The sequence below is a fragment of the Schistocerca americana genome, chromosome 7, assembly GCF_021461395.2.
Source record: "Schistocerca americana isolate TAMUIC-IGC-003095 chromosome 7, iqSchAmer2.1, whole genome shotgun sequence".
Taxonomy (NCBI): domain Eukaryota; kingdom Metazoa; phylum Arthropoda; class Insecta; order Orthoptera; family Acrididae; genus Schistocerca; species Schistocerca americana.
The window spans coordinates 72389462-72411873 of record NC_060125.1 but is presented as its reverse complement, the minus strand read 5'-3'; the positions used below and the strand labels follow the sequence as shown (position 1 = coordinate 72411873).

The following is a 22412-nucleotide window of genomic DNA, read 5'->3' as shown; positions in this document are numbered from 1 at the left end:
ACACGCATCTGTAGAGCAAAAAATTTCATTCTGGAAGCGATACTCCAGGTGAAGAACTTCATCACTTCACTATGAACAGGCATAGGAACAAAAGTATGGTACACCACTGATTACGAAGTACTTCATCTTTCTCACATGAAGAACAGGAAAAAAATCAGTCAAAATTACAACAGAACTAGTGATTTATTTTGTCTGACCTGTATGCCTCTTCTCTTTCGAAGAGGCATCATTGTTTGTGAGCAGTGGCTACATTTCTCATATTGAAAGGGTTCATGTTGTTTCTTTTTTCAAAACACAGTATAATTTGCACAAACTCAACTAGCAGTAGCTATTGTGACAGAATAATGAAACAGAAGTTCATATCAAACAAGCAGCTGGCTACAAGAGTGGTTAATAGCTAACAGAAAAGCTGATTGTATTAGTTTTCAGTAAAATAGGACAAGAAATTTTAAATTTATTTTCTTACTAGCAAATCTCCTTTTCACTAGGTGTCGATAACTTAAACAAAATTGCAGTATAGGTTCCAAAAAAATGAAGAAAATAGCTTCTGCTATCTCACCTTGGTTAAGAAAGTTCTATAAGTTAACCATTTGGCTACTTACTCTCCTCTTTGCGTGCTATCATTTGCCAAAATCTCATTTGAGTACCTCGAGCTGTTTAGGAGGTGTAAGAAATGTTACGAATATTCCATCCTCAGCAGGTGATATGGGAAGTGAATGTGATAGATAAAATCCATTTTCTCGACACTGGAAGCAGATTTTGAGCCTCTACGAAGTTAAAAGAAAAATTCAAAATGGTTGATACATATCATACACATAAATATATAGTCCAATATGACCCAAACGCAAATTTATGGCGACCCTTTTTTTGCATTGCAACTATTTCGAATTTTGTGCAGTGTCTTACGGAAATGTGAAATATTACAATAACTATGACCACCAAGGAAATGATAGACACTTCACTATGAATCTGCCATATAGCTATAAACAACTTACAACTCAATATTTTTAATGCATAGATTTTGCAAGAACATGTGAGAATATCTGCACATCTAATGGAGCACACACGACCTTGTACTCGTAATGGGACTGCTGGACCTTGGCTAGCAAGCTAACCTGCGTTCTATGTGTGCACCCTACACTCTGAGCAGTGTGTCGAGTCGGTACGCAGACTACCAGCTTTCTGGAAGAAGTGTTTCGGAGCATATCGTTCAGTGGACATTGTTAAACAAACATGGGGATCCGCAGCAAAAGACCTCTACGTGATTACATGTTGGTTGTACGACAACGTCAGTTACGATGTCAGTGGGCTTAGAACAGAAATCAGTGGAAATGTGCCCCCCGTTTGGGTGAATCATGTATCTCGATACAAGTCGATGATAGGACAAAATATTCTGTCAACCAGCCGAACTACTGATCAAAACATTCTACGCGCAAAGGATGGAAGTTTGTGGTGGCAGCATCATGCTATGCCGAACATTCACATGGCCTCCCACAGGAACCGCGGTAGGAATCGAACACACAGTGACGGTTGTGGACTACAGGAAGATTATTGCGAACCAGCTGCATCGCTTCATGCCTTATCTCATGCCCGACAGCGATAGAATCGTCTATAAGGCTGACTGTCCGTGTCACAATTACAGAATTGTGTTACAGTAGCTTGAGGAGCCAGATGGCGATGTCATGTTCGTCTCTTGGCCACGAAATTCTTCTGACCTGAATCCGATGCAACACATGTTTGATAATACTGGGCGCGAGCACGTCGCCATAGATCACTGCCACATACTTTAGGAAAATTGCGTGACCTGTGATGGATATACCGTGTCTAATGTGTCTTGAAACGTACGACGGAGTTTTTGAATCCATGCTACTTACAACCTCTGCTGTATTGCCGTCAAAGGAGAATCAACACGGTATTGAGCAAGGGGTGTAATTTTTTAGCTCATCAGTACGTTCTCCATCACAGCAAACTTCTTTAAGGAAATGTTGAAGCGGGAACGTCGGATCCTGACGCCCCCTACGTTTTATTTTGCTTCAAACGATCAGCTCGAATCAAGAGCAAAGTAATAGAATAGGAATTACTGCTAGGAAACCTCTCAGGCAAGAAACAATTTTACGTCACACTTCATGTCCACATGAATAAAAATAACGTTAAAAACTTTTATCTGTATCCTCGGAAATGAACTTACTTATTTACTCCAAATACGTCTAACAGTGGTACCTTTCTTTTTGTCATGTAAGATGACAGAAATTGTACAAAGAATGAAAATCGTATGCTAGACAGAAAGAACCGTATCTATAAAACTGTTGTAGTGACTTACCTGATATAATATATCTTCAGCGTACCAGCAATACATAAATACTTCGTACATGATGAGTCCCAAGTATCCTTGCAGCATCAAGAGCGCTGCAATGTTCTCGGTATTCTAGAAATGGAACGATATACATAAATTACAACAGGAAATTCATTACTACATATACAAATGTGTGCCAGTTGCAGTGATGTGCGTATGGAAGAGAAAAATAAAACTCATTTAAGCGGTTGATGGACATAGAACATACCGTAGAACTTTGGTAGAGTGTGACGCAAATAATGACAGTAGCTCCCATGAACTGAAGGAGAACTGTTTTGCTCACAAGCCTTTCAACTTCCTTAATCAGCCTGTAAATCGAAAAGGCATTCGTACGCAGGATGTAGGACAATACTTGATTTTTAAATTGACTTATCGTCACAATGAATGCGGGTTTAAATGCTTAGACATTTTGCGACTATATTTTTTATCAAAAGGGGCCATTTAACATGTACCTTGCAATGCATACTCACTCTATGACGTCCTGATGGTGCTCGATGCAGCTGCAGAGATCTTTCCACATCACCTCGCCACTGGAAACTTCGACCGAAAGTTCCTCCTCTGTCTTCTGCTGTTTAGTACTGGTAGTGCTGAGGTTTCCACTCATTTTCCCAACACGTCTCAGTCTAGCATTGAGAACCTCCAGTTGACCAGCTGCGTGGATTATCATGGATACAAAAAGCAAGTCTGGACCCACCGCAGTGAAGAAACTGTATTGCATACTGAAGTACTGCAGCGTGCTGAGTATTTGGTAGTACGGTGTCTGGGTGTCCCTGCTGGAGTACCAGGCCGTGGCAGGAAGTTCCCTCTCCGGTGGAAATACGCCGAGCTTCCGCATGATACTGGGAATTGTAGCCCACACGCCAGGCATAGACCCTCCCAGAAAAGTCATGTACAGCGTGACAGCTCTCGCAGATCTGTACGATGCGTCGAGGATAGAGATTGTTTCTGAATCGCCAGTCTTCTTTTGTTCCGCGCTGATATCGTCTATTCTCTGCACCATGCGAAAAAATTCTTCTTGTCTCAAAACGAAGCTAAAGAATTTTATTAGACTTAGAATTATGCTGATCATAAGACATGTGTCGTGGGTGATTTTGTCAATGTTTCCCCAGAAGTGCCAGAGGGCCTGAATCTGAGCGACGAGGAAGCTGAAGAGTGTGAAGAGCACCCATGCTCTGTACAGCAGATACCACTTTGGCTGGATCCATGGCGGTCTCCACATACCAGCAAGCGCAAGAACACGAGCATTTATCCACAGTCCAGTACCTGACCAGGGTACGTTCTGCGACATCGCGTCCGGGCTTCCTGTTAAAAGAATCACACGGTATGTATAAAACTACTACTCTCCATAAGATCCTCAGTTATGAGGGTGAGTCAAATGAAAACCTTAAATTTGTAATAAAAAACCGAAATTTCGCGCCAATATCCTGTAAGTTGGTAAACGTGCTACGAAGAGCGTGCAGAATGGCCTGTAGGTGGCAGCCTAATGCAGATCCACACATACCGTCGCAGTATCAGCATAAAAATGGCGTCTCCACTTGCGACTTGCACCAGAGGAGTACAGCGCTCTGTTATTCGGTTTTTGCGTAGTGGAGGTGTGAAACCTATTGAAATTCATTGACGAATGAAATGTCAGTATGGTGGTGCATGTTTGTCACAGCAGCAAGTCTACGATTGGAGTAGGAAGTTCGCAAATGGTGTGTCTTTAGTGGAAGATGCTCCTCGTCCAGGTCAGGCACAACGAGTTGTGACTCCACAGAACTTTGTAGCAGTTGTAGCCACAGTGAAGGAAAACCGCCGAGTAACACTGAATGACATAGCAGCATGTGTACAGATCAGTCCTTGGTCCGTACACTTGTTGATGCTTGTGAAGGACTTCTTCGGTGCTTTGAACGAGAAGGTGATGGCTCCCTTGCAGGAATCGTTACTGGGGACGAAACCTGGGTCCACTTCCATCAACCGGAAACGAAGAGAGCGAGCAAGGAATGGGGCCATTCCTCATCACAAAGTGACATGTTTGGACCACTCAAAAACGCAATGGGAGGAAAGAAGTTCCGTTGTGATGAAGAGGTACGCCACGCGGTGCATGAGGGGCTGCGCGGACTACCAAAAGAATTTTTTTCTTAAGGAATTTATGCACTATGTGAGCGCTGGTGGACTTCCATTGAGCGTGGCGGAAATTATGCTGGAAAGTAATACAGCTTTGTACTACTTCTGCACAATAAATAATATTTAAAAGAATATTTAAGGTTTTAATTTGACTTACCCTCTTAGTTTGTACAATAGAGTGCCGAAAACGAATGAATTTGCCGAATGATTATGTAAAAACTCTTAAAACTTGTTAAACAAAACATTATTCTCCATTCCTACGTATTTGCAGCCATCTGCCACTAGGGGGCTCGGAATTTTAGCGCGTAACGTGGCGGTGCGCACCGTACTACTGTCGCTGCGTGTGAAACGGCGTGCTGTGTTAGAGTTCGAATTCGCAGAGTTCGTCCACAAAAGAGCACTCTCTCCTTCAGCATTAGCACACCCCTGCCCTGCGACATGCGCAACACTCCGACGCCTTGGTTTCACTGTCATCGATCGTCCTCGACCAAGTCAGGACTTGACTGCATACGATTTTCATCTGTTTCCAGAACTTAAAGACCACCTTCGATGACTTCACTTTGATAGTCAAGAAGCAGTGCAGCCACATATGAGGTTGTGGTCTGTCAACAAATATTCTACAGTGGCGGGCCGCGCGGGGTAGCCGCGCGGTCTGGGCGTCTGGTAAAGTTCGGCGCGGCTCCCTCCCATCAGAGGTTCGACTCCTCTCTCGGGCATGGGTGAGTGTGTTGTCCTTAGCGTAAGCTAATTTAAGTTAGATTAAGTAGTGTCTAAGCTTAAGGAGCGATGATCTCAGCAGTTTGGTCCCATAAGATCTTACCACAAATTCCCTACAGTGACGGAATAAACAAACACGTCTCTCGTTGGGAGAACTGTGTTCGTCACCAGGGTGACTATGCTGAGAAACAAATACGTAGATATGAAGAATAATGATGTAGAATGTTAATAACGTTTGTTTTATTTGAAAGGTCTTAAGAGTTTTTACATAAAAAATATGGGGGTATTACTTCTCAACACACCCCCGTGTATAAAATACATAAGAGCTTCCCATGATTCCGCAGCTAGAATACAAAACATTTTCAAAAAATATGTTGTAAATTAGGAATATACATCCACAACGATTTGACGTGAAACGGCATATCACAAGAATAAAGAGTTTTGTGTGTACCCGATGGCCCATTGCGATTCATTGAAATCTTACTACTGGAGTGTAAAGGGTTAACTTCTAAACATACCGGTGAGCCGATTACTGGGTATTGATCGCCATTCTGTAGCTTTGATAGAATTCATAGAGGAAGTAGAGAAGGTCAAAAGGGTGCCCATCCAATTCCAATGCCAAACGCTGTAAGTGCCGTGTATCTTAGAGAATATTACTTTTAAAATGCCCGAATTATATAAGCACTATTACTTCGTCCCTCACGTTTGTGGTGAAATGCCAGTGAAGTTAAAATAAGAATAAAACAAATGAACGTGGAGTTAAGCATATGTTCTTTCTCGGTTATACGAGTAGAAAACGTAGTAGAAAGTGTAAAACATGATAATTCCGCCACAGAGTATCGATAGTTTGCCGGATCTGGATGCAGATGTAAGGTTATATTCTAACAGAATACAACAGATTTTATAAAAGGGGGAATATTTACTCCCTTACAGCTACTACTACGCATTATAGCACTGTTTGGTAATTGGTCTTCACGGCCGAGGGAATTAAGAGCACCGGCCGTGTAATCCTTTATTCTGTAAAGTGAGCTACTTCAAATGAGGAGATCCTACGGAACAGATTTAATTTCATTATATGTCAATTGCGTTTCATGACAGCGCTAGAATTATTTATGGTTCAGATTCCCACAATGTGTGAGTGTAGTGCAACATCTCAAACACATTGGTTTGCCACCAAAATTAAGTTCATCATTCCGTATTTCTGGATTTCCGGAAGGCTTTTGGCACTGTACCACACAAGCTGCTCGTAGTGAAATTGCGTGCATGGTGTGTAGAAGAATCAAAAGCAGAGGTGTTAAAGGAAGCAACCAATGGAAGATTCCGTAACCTGTGCCCACAAAATCATGACAAACGGTTTTGCCAAGCGCGCTCCATATTTTTCTTCACCGGCAACTCCTAACATGATGCAAATCATTCTTGACAATTTCAAAACAGCAGGAGAATGTTTCTGATAAAGGGCCAAAAAGATAGACGAAAATTTCACAAGTACAGACAAAAATTTCAAGAAACAAGACGATAAAAATTATGAAAGTTTTAAGAGTTCAAGAGCTATTCCAGAAACATAATGATCGTTTTAAGTCTAGAACAACAGTTAACAGGTTACGCACAAGAGTGTGACGCACGAAGGGAGTAATTAGACAAAAAATTGGGGGAGATGTTAAGAGATCTGAAGAGAGGACGTAAGAGATCATCTAGGATGCGACAAACAACCCCGAAAATAAGCTGGACACGATGAGTGACGCTGGGAAAGACGCGACTGTTGAGCTACAAAAGGACTTACAAAAAAATAAGTAATGGAAGCACGTAGTCACGCATAACGTTTATCAAGATAAGAAGCCAGTGTAGGAATAGTCATCAAATAATGACCCGAATTTGGATAGGATCATCCCTGTTAATTTAAAAGATAATGAAGAAATAAAAATTCTGTTTCAATTTAAAGCAATTGAAGCCTATATCCGGTGTGCCAATTGTGAGGCGTTGGTGTAGTTATTAAACAGAGCTAACGACACAGTGGTTCGACAAACAGTACGCGAATCGGTGAATTTTTGATGAGATGAGAAGATAGGCGCAAAGAGGAGGACGAATTGATAAAATTGACAGACAGACTGTCCAGCACATGGTGATTGTCCATCACCTATTGTGAACGTGCAATCAGCTGCATCAGTGTAAACAAATTCTCAGGGCGTGGACGAGGGCGACGATAGTAAACAATTTTTTTCCTGATCGAAAGTACGCTCTCTTTATGGACAGATCAACAGTCTACACCCCTAAATTGGGATTGAGTAGTTTCAGGACTGTCTTCCTAGATCTTGGTGCGCAGATTATAAAACCAACTTTATATTTGCACACATCTTTGTGGAGAGGCAGCCGCAACAATGCGCGTGATCCATGAAAGTCCAATACTTATGACTAGTTTAAATACGCTTTTCAGGAAGAATTCTGGGGAAAAAAACACAGGAAAATATCAGACCATACATTTTAGTGATGGAGCCTTACGCAAGTTCGAAGTTTCGAAATCCGACTCAGTAATTCAGAGAAATGGTCGGGAGAAACCAGGTTTTGGACACACCGTTAGAGGCAAAGGAGCTGATGCGGATATGACAAACCAAACTCCCGAACCGTATTCAAAAGCCACTGCATTAATTGGTCGTTATATTGACGTTGCAGACACATTCTTGTTTCTGCTTAGAGAACTTCGCTACGATCGGGAAACCGAGATCGGAGAAACAGTGCATTTGGTACAGACTTACCACGATATGGGCCACCGATTCCGAAGTGGCGAGGGAGACATCCAGCTCGAAAAATGGGTAATCAGCGGAACAAAAATACTGGATTCGTGGATTCAGCCATATAGAACAGATGATAGGTGGAATCAGAGAGGACATGATGGCCAGAAAAGAGAGACCGCAGAAGCTTTTGATGTACGGAGCCAAAATCCACGAAGAAACCGATCAGAAAATGAAGTGGAATCGAGACAGTCGATAGCTGAGTGTCACACTTTGCCGTTAGACGAAATGAATCTGCTGGAACATTCGTTTTCTTATGACCAGATGAAATTACAACCATCTCGAAATAACTGGCGGTTCCTCATTTGCGGCGAGAGACGACTCATGGGAACTAAAACAGTCGAAACATTGATTCACTTTATTACATGAATGATGACACTGTTTACCTGAGGTGATATGATCTTTTGTTACAAATGGTTCAAATGGCTCTGAGCACTATGGGACTCAACTGCTGAGGTCATAAGTCCCCTAGAACTTAAAACTACATAAACCTAACTAACCTAAGGACAACACACACATCCATGCCCGAGGCAGGATTCGAACCTGCGACCGTAGCGGTCGCGCGGTTCCAGACTGTAGCGCCAGAACCGCTCGACCACCAGCGGCCGGCTGTTTTGTTACAGAAGAGGCTGATAGTTAAAACTGTCACTGACTATTAAAGCATCACTTGATACACTAATTAACAAGCTGTTCTCTTGAAGTATCATGTTCAGCATCTGCAAGAGTACATTTAGATCTGAGATGGTGCTGTTGTGCCGAGAGAGATGGTGTTTCTTCTACAACCTCCCCATTCGCCAGCGATATCGATGTCCTTTGGCAGCTCTGGAATGATTCTACGATCTTTGGATGATATCACACTCCGCGTATTAACAAGTTTTAGTTAGTGTAAGTTTAGGAACTTAAGAAATTAAATAATTCGGAAGTATTTTGTGCATTGTAAGAAGCATAGGAATTACGTAACTGGGAGGTATTTTGTGTTCTGTATGTGCGGTAGAAGAGTTTGTGAGCATTGAAGTGTTGGAATGCGGACATGTAGTTGTATTCAGAAAATAAATACTGGTTTGGTGTGATAAGAGACCACAAAATAAGCAAAGAACGCGGTTGGTAGAGTGATACTGGAAACAAGAGGAGGTCACGCAATGATAAGTTTACTATCCATAACTTTTCCGTGTGTACTGTGGGCCATGAAGATTATACACGATCACATTTGAAAAACTGAGACCAGAAGGCGTCGAAAATCGAATGATAGATACCACATTTCCGACATTAACGTCTTTGTCAAGTAATGAACAGCCGTTTAGATAGCCATGGTGAAAGGAAAAGAAAAGAGGAGTTGAGGAAGAATGATGAAGAGTATGTGGATGACTTCCGATGGGATTCAAGCCAATGAAGCTGTATTGAAAGAATTACAGTAATGAGTCCACTGGATGAGACGCTCGGATGAATTTTCCCGATAAGGAGGCCTTGGGACTTGTGTGTTTTTAATTTGAGGCCAGCAGTGAGATTTATTGAGCGATGATTTCCGACAGCTATGGAGCACTCATGTAAAGTTGTTTTGCGAGACACGACGGAGCACCGGGTTTGTGGTCATTTTTGCTGTATCTGTGACTAAAGGCGGCACTAGCGAGAGGCACTGAGCGATCGTTTAGCAACGATTAGCACTGAAAATCACGTAAAAGTATGTGTGATCGACCAACTGATAATGTAAGATTACCTGCGTACTTTTGTATATACTGTTCGCAGGGGATACGACTACCGTCCAGAAGAAGACCATGTCACGCTAATTAAGGTATTTTATTTTACAGCAGTTATATCACCCATGCTGAAAAAACATTTTAACGTGAAAAACAGAGATAATATATGAAGACCGGTACAAGTGTTTATAATTGATGGTGTAAAGAATTTTTCAATCGTAATGAGAGATGTTTCGTAGTCTTCAAACTTACGTTCGTGATGCTTGTGTATTTCAAAGTGGTTCTACGCAAGTGTATTGTGTAAGCCATATTTAAACTAAACCTTGATCGAGAGGAGTCAGTAAAAGAGAAAGAGAGAGACCAAGGCCCACAATATAAACCAGGAACTATGATTACATGCAGTACAACCACAGTACTTGATTGTAAGGTGCTTCAGTAAATTTCGAGGTATGCACTACTGTCCATTAAAATTGCTACACCAAGAGGAAATGCAGATGATAAACGGGTATTCATTGGACAAATATATTATACCAGGACTGACATGTGATTACATTTTCACGCAATTTGAGTGCATAGATTCTGAGAAATCAGTACCCAGAACAACCACCTCTGGCCGTAATAACGGCCTTCATAAGCCTGGGCATTATGGCAAACAGAGCTTGGATGGCGTGTACAGGTACAGCTGACCATGCACCTGCAACACGATACCACAGTTCTTCAAGAGTAGTGACTGGCGTATTGTGACGAGTCAGTTGCTCGGCCGCCATTGACCAGACGTTTTCAGTTGGTGAGTGAACTGGAGAATGTGCTTGCCTGGGCAGCAGTCGAACATTTTCTGTATCCAGAAAGGCTCGTACAGGACCTGCAACATATGGTCGTGCTTTATCTTGCGGAAATGTATGGTTTCGCAGGGATCGAATGAAGGGTAGAGCCACGGGTCGTAACACATCTGAAATGTAACGTCCACTGTTCAAAGTGCCGTCAGTGCGAACAAGAGGTGGCCCAGACGTGTAACCAATGGCACCCCATACCATCAAGCCGGGTGATACGCCAGTATGGCGATGACGAATACACGCTTCCAATGTGCGTTCATCGCGATGTCGCCAAACACGAATGCGACCATCATAGTGCTGCAAACAAAACCTGTATTTATTTTAAAAAATGACCTTTTGCCATTCGTGCACCCAGGATAGTCGTTGAGTACACCATCGCAATCGCTCCTGTCAGTGATGCAGCGTCAAGGGTAACCGCAGTCACAGTCTCCGAGCTGATAGTCCATGCTGCTGCAAACGTCGTCGAACTGTTCTTGCAGATGGATGTTGTCTTGCAAGCGTCCCCACCTGTTGGCTCAGGGATCGAGACGTGGCTGCACGATCCGTTACAGACATGCGGAAAAGATGCGTGCAATCTCGACTGCTAGTGATACGAGGCCGTTGGGATCCAGCACGGCGTTCCATATTATCCTCCTGAACCCACAGATTCCATATTCTGCTAACAGTCATTGGATTTCGACCAACGCGAGCAGCAATGTCGCGATACGATAAAGTACAATCGCAATGGGCTACAATCCGACCTTTGTCGAAGTCGGAAACGTGATGGTACGCACATTACCTCCTTACACGAGGCATCACAACAACGTTTCACGAGGCAACACCGATCAACTGCTGTTTGTGTATGAGAAATCGGTTTGAAACTTTCCTCATGTCAGCACGTTGTAGGTGTCGCCACCGTTGGCAACCTTGTGTGAATGCTCTTAAAAGCTGATCATTTGCATATCACAGCAGCTTCTTCCCGTCGGTTTAATTTCGCGTCTGTAGCACCTAATCTTCGTGGTGTAGCAATTTTAATGTCCAGCAGTGTACTTGCTCAATGTAAGTAGAGCAAATTCCGTCTAGCATCCACGGATGCCTTGGAAATATAACAATGTAAACTACCTGCACGTCCGCTAACAGTGGTTAATCTTGCTAAAAACAACTTTTTTCGAATAAACCTTGTTAATATTAGTAGATTGATGTAACGTTACTTTTATCATAAAATATTTTATAACGTTGTTATGTGTCCAAGAAGCCTGAACTCGTTGACGTAAACCATTTCTGGCGTACGGAGCCAAACTCATATTTGTATATATCTGTAAAGAATTCACAGTGTTGGAAGGGGTAAGAGCCTGAGTATTTGCTTAGAATCTCAACGGCTATGTTTTTTGAGGTCACAGATACGTAATTATTACTGCTTTCTCACGAGAGTGCTTAGAATAATATTTTCTTATGTGACGGTCATGGATAAAGGTTTTATGTGGAAATTAATCACTGTATGCCTAATGTCATGATGTAAACTGTTTGAGGGTTTCTAGGTCACAGCCGGCGCCAGCAGAACTGAAGCAGCCTTGACTCAGAAGGGAGCCTTAGAGTGAGAGATCGAATGTTCAGTCTTTAGTAAGGCTCATTTGAAAATGTTGTGTTAACAATTATGAGAGGAAAAATATTGGCTGCTAATGACTCACCATGTGCATCAGAAGGGCGACGGAAAATGAGTGTCCGGGAGGTGTAGATATCTGCCTTGTATCGAATGCATGAATTACAGTTCACAGAGTCGGCATCGTCGACATTCGCCAAATGTTCAGAACAAACCATAAACTTGCACGCCAGATGATCACAAAGGTTCGCACCATCGAGATCGAATGTATACAATAATGTATATAGAAATATATAATAATAATAAATAATGTATATAGAATAAATAATAAATAAATATATATAAATAATGTATGATGATGATGATGATGATGAGTCCCATACTTCTTTTACAGAGCGTAGGGGAGCGACTCGGGAGAACCGCGCCGCCTTACTAGGCAAGGTCCTAGTGGAGGTGGTTTGCCATTGCCTTCCTCCGACCGTAATGGGGATGAATGATAATGATGATGACGACACAATAACACCCAGTCATCTCGAGGCAGGAAAAATTCCTGACCCCGCCGGGAATCGAACCCGGGACCCCGTGCTCGGGAAGCGAGAACGCTACCGCGAGACCACGAGGGGCGGACGTAACAGTGTAAGTAGGCTGTTTAGGTTTTTATATTGGTAACGTCGTGTAGCGCTCTGTATGAAAATCACTGGCTGTGCTGTGTGCAGTCCGTGGCTGGGTGGCATTGTTGTAATATTCACCATTGTAGTGTTGGGCTGTTGGCTGTTAACAGCGCGTAGCGTTGCGCAGTTGGATGTGAGCCGCCAGCAGTGCTGGATGTGGGGAGAGAGATGGCGGAGTTTTGAAATTTGTAAGACTGGATGTCATGAACTGCTATATATATTATGACTATTAAGGTAAATACATTGTTTGTTCTCTATTAAAATCTATCATTTGCTAACGATGCCTATCAGTAGTTAGTGCCTTCCGTAGTTTGAATCTTTTATTTAGCTGGCAGTAGTGGTGCTCGCTGTATTGCAGTATTTCGAGTAACCAAATTTTTGTGAGGTAAGTGATTTGTGAAACGTATAGGTTAATGTTAGTCAGGGCCATTCTCTTGTAGGGATTTTTGAAAGTCAGATTGCGTTGCGCTAAAAAATATTGTGTGTCAGTTTAAGCACAGTCATGTATAATTGTTCTTAGAGGACGTTTCATACTTAGACCGTTAGCCGAGGATAACTCACTGGAATCTTCTGATTTTTTTCTTGTAGTTTGTGTAATTAGTGTAGATTTTGTTTATTGCTATCGCGTAATTGTAGAGAGAATCTCCTTTGTAGTTGCAATCTTTCATTGTTGTACATTAAAACAGGTGTTGCACGCATGTAAATTTTCACCAAGTATTTCGCAGCTGCGCTTGCAATTAACTAGATATTATTTTCAGTGCTATGGTAATGTGTTCTATTATTTTTTCTCTTCAAATTGTGTTTTTTATGTGTTGTCGTATGAAATATTGTGACAATAATGGCGTGTGAAAAACGTAATACTAGGCTCCAAAGTAAACTGAGAAATGACAGTGAAGAGGAAAGCAGTGTGTTAGCGCCACCATGTAATGAATTAACTAATGTTCAAAGTGGTAATTTGGTAACTGTGCATAGGGAAATGAAGCGAGCTGCAAATAATGGTGTAGGCAGTGAAACGATTAGTGAACAGGGAAGCATTATCGATCGATCGGTCGGGAACAGCTCGCCTCAGGATTCCGAAATGACAAGACACAATCTTGCAAATACTGTAGATTCAGGATTTGCGTCCTCAACGTTTTCTCAAATAAATCAAGACACATTTTCAGCTTTTCAAAATGCTAATATTGCCGGTTCAAGTTCACTGCCGATTAGCACTGAGGTACATGTTTCAGACACCAGTGCACTGTTATTACAGTTAATGCAACAAATGGGACAAAGGCTACAAAAGTTAGACACAACGCTTGAACAAAATCAGAAACAAATGGGACACAATCTTCAAAAGTTAGACACAATGGAACAAAATCTTCAAAAGTTAGACACAATGGAACAACACCAGAGACAAACATAGCAACAGTTGAACCTTCCTGGTAGATTAAAACTGTGCGCCCGACCGAGACTCGAACTCGGGACCTTTGCCTTTCGCGGGCAAGTGCTCTACCAACTGAGCCACCGAAGCACGACTCACGCCCGGAGAGCTTCTGTAAAGTTTGGAAGGTAGGAGACGAGGTACTGGCAGAAGTAAAGCTGTGAGTACCGGGCGTGAGTCGTGCTTCGGTAGCTCAGTTGGTAGAGCACTTGCCCGCGAAGGGCGAAGGACCCGAGTTCGAGTCTCGGTCGGGCGCACAGTTTTAATCTGCCAGGAAGTTTCATATCAGCGCACACTCCGCTACAGAGTGAAAATCTCATTCTGGACAGCAACAGTTAGACACAATGGAACAGAATCATCAAAAGTTAGACACAATGGAACAAAATCTTCGGAAGTTAGGCACCACACTTGAACAAACACGTGAAGATTTAACTACTGAGTTACATAACATTGAATCGAAATGTCAAAAAGTCTGTAATGACGTAAAAACACAAATTTGTGAGCATTTCCAACCTCTTTTTTCGCGTCATGAAAATGCATTACAGAATCACGAAGCAGCCATAAAAGAACTGCAAACTATTGTTCATGAAAATCACGACACCTTGCAAGCTAAAATTGACTCAGTGGGATCTACCGATTCGGTTACGCAAGTTGCAAAAACTCAGGAAAACTTGAAGGACACAGTAGATACGATTTCAACACAAATGGACACTCTGAAACTTGGTCCAGAAAAACACACAGAGGAAATCATTTCACTAACGGACAAAGTAGCCGAACTTGCAGATCAGTTCACTAACTTATCTACAAAGGTACATGATGATCTGAATGACACAAGACCTGTAGCCTTCACGGACGCTGGAGAGTATGAACAAATTAGAAAATTAAAAACTAAATCAAAATCAAATAAATACACAGTACAAAAGAGAAATCCGGGAAGTACAAGATCATTTGGCATACAAGAATTACATATTTCAGAGGACACTCGCGCTCCAGTATGGGAAGAGGGACATAGAAATACGGAACAACCACAAAATAATAACACAGGACACTTCGGAAATTATGAAAGAAATTGGCAAGGCGATTGGATTTTGAGATGCAACTGCCGAAACGAAGTAACAATGAGCGATGTGCGACTCGCCGACATGATGATTTTGACTATAAGCTGTTCATTACTACACGTAAATTCAAAACATTTAAGAATTCTGACAACGACATTCATCCACAAGCATGGCTTCATCAATTCTCTCATTGTTTTCCTCCCAACTGGTCATTGGAGCACAGGTTAGAATTTATGCGTGGCTACTTGGAGAATGAACCAGCTGTAAGAATGCGATTGGTCATTCACGATTGTCACAGTGAAGGAGAATTTTATCATACCTTCCTCTCAGCATATTGGTCTCAAGCTACACAAGACCGAGTAAAACATAGCATCATAATGATGAAACATTTCGAACAATCTGAATTTTCCAGTCTTATGAAATATTTTGAAGACATGTTGCATAAGAATCAGTATCTTTCAAACCCATACAGTCCCTCAGAACTCATCCGCATTTGCTTAATCAAATTGCCTGAACATTTACGACATATTATTTTAGCAGGACGTTGCAAAGACGACATTGAAGCTTTTCAGGGACTGTTACAAGAACTGGAAATTGACACTGACAATCGCGGAACGCGAAAACAGGAGCACAACAATTACAGGTCACATCTGTCACAATTCCGCAATGACAGAAATAATATAGGATAAGGTTATTCTTACAACGTAAATCGTGACCAAAACAGACACCACCCGTATGACAACAGTTAGCACAGTAGTAATAACTATAGGGAAAGATCACCTCTCTGCGGTAATTACTATCACAAAGACAATAAGAGAAACAGACAATATGGGAACCAAAATAATTACTATCAAGGGAGACAGAATAACTTGAAATGCAACGGTCCAGTGCGCAGTTACGATTCAGGGAGAAATTCTCCACCACGTGACCAACAAGAAAGAAACTATGGAATCTACCGACATGACGACAGACGATATGATCGTAACGACAGACCTGAATTGCATCAGAACTGGCGGGATTCAAACAGAGCAGGGCCCTCTCGACAAGGTGAATTTGTAGAAGTTAGGTCCCCTAATCCCAATAACGACGCATGCCAACAAAGAGACAGACAATGACTCGCACCGCAGGCAGCCACGTGCGCCGGCTGGCTCAGGGAAAATTACATAGACGCTAACCTTGAGAAAATTTTTAGCATTCTTTAGCGATGTACCATATACCACTTGATAATTCCATTGAAACTGAAACTCTGCGTACTAGGAAGGGTAAAGGTTTACACCACATTTCACATGTAAAACCGTTTATTGAAAGATAATCTGCTTTATAACTTTGTCTTTCCCATATAACATTTCACTTTACATTACTAGTAAGCTTTGTCAGACTTAGAATCTGTCAACATGCAACAATGTTTGAAGTTAAATATCCAGTCAAGAACCAAGAGAACTTATTTAAACAGAAATTACGAATGCATTGTTATTGCGAACAGACGACACAGTGTTATTGTGTGTGTACATTCTTTCATGTTAGTTGCACAATTACGTAACGACTATAAGGCTCACTTACTTAGAACATTTACCAGTACAGATAATGAGATTTTAATGCAACATTTAGGTTTAGTTGAAAATACATTCTGGATTTAAAGTACTTTCTGTGAGATACCAGATGACACAGTGGTTAGTTTATGTGACAGCTACACGATTTTATCACGACGCTACTAATGAGTGACAATTTACAGTGTTGCTTTTGCGGTGTTTCTGTTTTATATCTGCACAGTTTTTCTGAATTATTCTGGAAAGTAGAACATGTTTTAGTAGTAACTTTTGTGGTATAGCTACAATGAGACTGCCTTTTCCATAGTACAACAATACGTTACAGCACAGTACTTTCTTCATCACGGCCTTAAGCGTAATAACTAAGATATCTATGCGCAAAGCATTTCACTTTTGTTTATCATGAGGTAAGTACATTGACTTCTGCAGAACTTAGCTTTCGGAGGACGATAACTACGACACTTCCACAGCGATTATCTTACAACAAGACGCACAGTTTAGCGCCACAGTACACGTATTTGAGTGATTAATTTTGTACTTAAAACATTTATTTTTAAAGATATTTGAAGTACAATGACACAAAATTTTTCCACGATACATTTCATTTCATTGCAGTAATCTGTAACACTTGAGGGTATAATTACATTAATCGTCAGGGGGGTACACGCTTACTTTGTGTACCATGTGTTTGGCAAGCACATGGAGCCCTAGCTAATATGGTATTTGCTTATACAACTTTACACTTCGGTACCATATTTCTCTAACACATAAATTACACAGCTATCTGATCATTTAACTGAGAGACAAACACTTTTTTTGCTATGACAGTGACAGATATTTACGCAATTACACAGCTGGATAACTTCACACTTATGAAATTGTATTTTGTCTGTACTGTGTGAACCCTTCATATTTTTCGGAACCATTGTGATATTATGAGAGCTTTGAATGATATATTTGGTATGGGATCATGATTTTTAAAGTACGTTTGAGGTAGATGACACTATTGAAATGAGCAGAGAATTTTTTTTTAGGTTTTGAAATTATTGGAGGAAGCTATGACGATTTTGAGAATTGACTGATATGTTATGATATTATTATGACAACGATGTGTATTATGCTGTTGGGATGTGTTTATGATCAATAAGATGATGCTACCAAATATGAGGAATTTGATTATGCTACGTATTTCTTATGATGAAATATTGAAGAAGTGTCGACGAATATGTATATGTATAATAAGGTAAGGAATAATGAATAGTGGTTAGGGACTCAGATTTGTGCAAAAGGATGTTGGAAACCAAGAATCGTACTTTAAGAATTATGAAATGTGTGTACATGTGTGAATGTATTAGAATGCTGTCGAAAATTTTTTGGACACTGTTGTTGTTGTTGTTGTGGTCTTCAGTCCTGAGATTGGTTTGATGCAGCTCTCCATGCTACTCTATCCTGTGCAAGCTTCTTCATCTCCCAGTACCTACTGCAACCTACATCCTTCTGAATCTGCTTAGTATATTGATCTCTTGGTCTCCCTCTACGATTTTTACCCTCCACGCTGCCCTCCAATGCTAAATTTGTGATCCCTTGATGCCTCAAAACATGTCCTACCAACCGATCCCTTCTTCTAGTCAAGTTGTGCCACAAACTTCTCTTCTCCCCAATCCTATTCAATACCTGCTCATTAGTTATGTGATCTACCCACCTTATCTTCAGCATTCTTCTGTAGCATCACATTTCGAAAGCTTCTATTCTCTTCTTGTCCAAATTGGTTATCGTCCATGTTTCACTTCAATACATGGCTACACTCCATACAAATACTTTCAGAAACGACTTCCTGACACTTAAATCTATACTCGATGTTAACAAATTTCTCTTCTTCAGAAACGATTTCCTTGCCATTGCCAGTCTACATTTTATATCCTCTCTACTTCGACCATCATCAGTTATTTTACTCCCTAAATAGCAAAACTCCTTTACTACTTTAAGTGTCTCATTTCCTAATCTAATCCCCTCAGCATCACCCGATTTAATTTGACTACATTCCATTATCCTCGTTTTGCTTTTGTTGATGTTCATCTTATATCCTCCTTTCAAGACACTGTCCATTCTGTTCAACTGCTCTTCCAAGTCCTTTGCTGTCTCTGACAGAATTACAATGTCATCGGCGAACCTCAAAGTTTTTACTTCTTCTCCACGAATTTTAATACCTACTCCGAATTTTTCGTTTGTTTCCTTTACTGCTTGCTCAATATACAGATTGAATAACATCGGGGAGAGGCTACGACCCTGTCTCACTCCTTTCCCAACCACTGCTTCCCTTTCATGCCCCTCGACTCTTATAACTGCCATCTGGTTTCTGTACAAATTGTAAATAGCCTTTCGCTCCCTGTATTTTACCCCTGCCACCTTCAGAATTTGAAAGAGAGTATTCCAGTTAGCGTTGTCCAAAGCTTTCTCTAAGTCTACAAATGATAGAAACGTAGGTTTGCATTTTCTTAATCTTTCTTCAAAGATAAGTCGTAAGGTTAGTATTGCCCCAAGTGTTCCAACATCTCTACGGAATCCAAACTGATCTTCCCCGAGGTATGCTTCTACCAGTTTTTCCATTCGTCTGTAATGAATTTGCGTTAGTATTTTGCAGCTGTGACTTATTAAACTGATAGTTCAGTAATTTTCACATCTGTCAACACCTGCTTTCTTTGGGATTGGAATTATTATATCCTTCTTGAAGTCTGTGGGTATTTCGCCTGTCTCATACATCTTGCTCACCAGATGGTAGAGTTTTATCATGACTGGCTCTCCCAAGGCCATCAGTAGTTCTAATGGAATGTTGTCTACTCCAGGGGCCTTGTTTCGACTCAAGTCTTTCAGTGCTCTGTCAAACTCTTCACGCAGTATCTTATCTCCCATTTCATCTTCATCTACATCTACACTGTTATATTTATAGAATTTTATTTTCTACACGTTTGTAACGCAAATTCTCAACCTGTGAAAATATTTTTATATGAGACTGTCACTGTAATGGAAACTGCTGTCGTAAATATTTCAGTAAGAAAGGTATGTGACCTTGATGTAATGCGTTTTGGGTGCCCAGCTGAGAAATAGTCATCTGACAAAAGAAAGCCATTAGGTGGAGAAAAAAAAAAGAGACCATTATCCTCGCTATTGACATTTCTTTGTCGAAAGCATCGCAAATACGACACGCTCAAACTTGAAAATATATGATTACACTGTGGAGCTCTTAATTTATGATATTTACTAAAATGCCCAATGAAATGATGAGAATCATTTTACAACTATTGTTTCTGCAGTTGAGAGATTGCTCATTTTGTTTAATATCTAGTTTCTAGCTGCACTGCAGCGTTGGTTAAAATAAAATTTTATAGATGTACTAATATAAATACTTTATGCCTACAGATCCAGTAAATAATAACTTCATAATCTACTTCAAAAAAACGAGGGAGCACAAAAAGACATTTCCCTTCACAGGAATTGCATACATAATTTTTGTCAATGACTGGGTGACTTATTTAGTAGTGTAAGTTAAGGTGATGCATCACTCTAGTGTTAAAATGTAACATAGGTATTAAACATTGCCATTTTTACTATAATATTTTTTCTGCTTGAGCTTTCTCATGTTTAGATATAAGTTATTGCATTTGCTGCTGCTGTTTGCCTGGCATAGTGCTACTACATTTCACTTTGTATTACTCTGTTAAGCCAGTTTTACTACAGATTTATTTTTCTTGTTGCTGCACATTGGTTCATATTAGTTGAAATGTTGCATTTGCTTGGTAATTTACATTTACTGCTGCTTGCTTTGCCAATTTCCATTTTTATGTCATTGCTGTTTGTGTTAATTGTTTTGTGCTGCTGCATTGCCTCGTCCCTTAGTACATATATCTGAGCTCAGTAGATTTAAGTTAGCTTAAAATGGGGTAGGCTATATCAGAGAACGAGTTGTGATGAATTGGAAGAAATGCATTGAGAAGCTATAAGAATATGGTTTGGCCAAAAAAGTATTTTGAAAGAGGATATGAACAAAAAAGTAGGGTTTAGGGACAACAAGTTTAGGTAGGATTTTCTTGGAAATAAATGGTGTAAGATAATGGAAAATAAATAATGAGGTAAGAAATATGTGAATATATAAATACAGAAAGCATGCTTGGATAGGATGTTTTGGTGAAAACAAATGTTGAAATGAGATGAAAGATCTATGGAATGAAGTTTTGGGTTGGACTGCAGTACCAAATGTTACACTGGAAACGAACCCTGTCCTTCCCATCGTCTTATCCCCCTATGTGTTTGTGTACTCTTGTATATTTGTGTTTTTCCTGTCTTTATGTGTTTAGCTAATAAGAGTTATGTTGTAGAATTTTTCTAATAATATGTTATTTACTTTGTAAAGATGTTTAGACATTATTTATTCTGTTTTGTTTTAATGCTCATGTGTGAAGTTGATGTTTCAAAAGTTATTCTGATCTTTTATGTAGGTACTTACGTCATAATTCTTGTAACACTGGTGTACGTGTTTATTTCTATTCTTTTGTAAAGCCTGTGTTATCTGTATTGTTATGTTCTTTAATGATATAGTTTGTACCTTTGTTATTGTATTTTTATGTTATCAAATTCTAATTGTTACCAGTTCTTCAAATTAAGTATCATTTCCCTGCACACGTTTCGGTTGGTCATAATATATGCACAGTATGTGAGAAGTTGGGACTGTTAGTGCTTGCACGTGTGTTGATAATTCAGCAAGGGACTGGATAGCAGCATTACTGGTTCTAAAGACATTCCAAAAAGTTTTGTGAGTACACAAGTGGTGGTTTATGGACTTGCTATTGTTGTGATTTGGCCAGACAGCCAAGCCACTGTGAGGAAGCCGAAAGGCACACGTTTAAGTTCACGCAGGCAGGCGTGAGGTCTGGAACAGGTCAAGTAATGAATACTAGCAAATAAAGTACGTAGCTTCTGGAATACTTAACTTTAATACATAATTGGTGAACATCGCTCTTGATGATACATGAATTACAAGATCAATAGCAAATGATAATGGCGCCTTGCTAGGTCGTAGCAAAGACGTAGCTGAAGACTATGCTAACTATCGTCTCGGCAGATGAGTGCGTAGGTTGTCAGTGTAGTATCGCTAGCAAAGTCGGCTGTACAACTGGGGCGAGTGCTAGGAAGTCTCTCTAGACCTGCCGTGTGGCGGCGCTCGGTCTGCAATCACTGATAGTGGCGACACGCGGGTCCGACGTATACTAGCGGGCCGCGTCCGATATAAAGGCTACCACCTAGCAAGTGTGGTGTCTGGCGGTGACATAGCGGTGACATAGCGCGGCCGAGGCAGCGAAGAATGCGCCCTGCGAGGCAACGCCGTGAACCTCGATAGTTGCGATAGTATACAACGTCGCCTGGAGCAAAAGCAGGTGGCTGACGCTGCACACGGACTTGATGCGGCGGATGTAGCAAAGTCATCAAGGTTTGATGAGGACGACCGTGGAGCAACTCAGCCGGCGAGCGACCATCTCGGGGCTGAGAGCGATATGAGGACAAAAAGAGCAATAATGTGTCCTCCCGAGGATGCGACTCTTTCAACTTCAACATCTGTGACTTGAAAGTCCGGACTTATCGTTCAGCGGCAC

The 22412-nt window shown here is 40.9% G+C and overlaps 1 protein-coding gene and 1 non-coding gene across 2 annotated transcripts; both read right to left on the bottom strand.

Annotated features, from left to right (window-relative positions):
- Positions 1-2819: 2819 nt before the first annotated feature.
- LOC124622717 lies at positions 2820-3641 on the bottom strand. The gene has a single exon (XM_047148508.1). It carries the CDS (start codon positions 3639-3641, stop codon positions 2820-2822), a length of 822 nt encoding a protein of 273 aa, XP_047004464.1.
- A 10536-nt stretch (positions 3642-14177) lies between these two features.
- Positions 14178-14252, bottom strand: Trnas-cga. Its single transcript has one exon. It is a non-coding gene; the product is annotated as a tRNA-Ser (tRNA).
- Positions 14253-22412: the final 8160 nt, after the last annotated feature.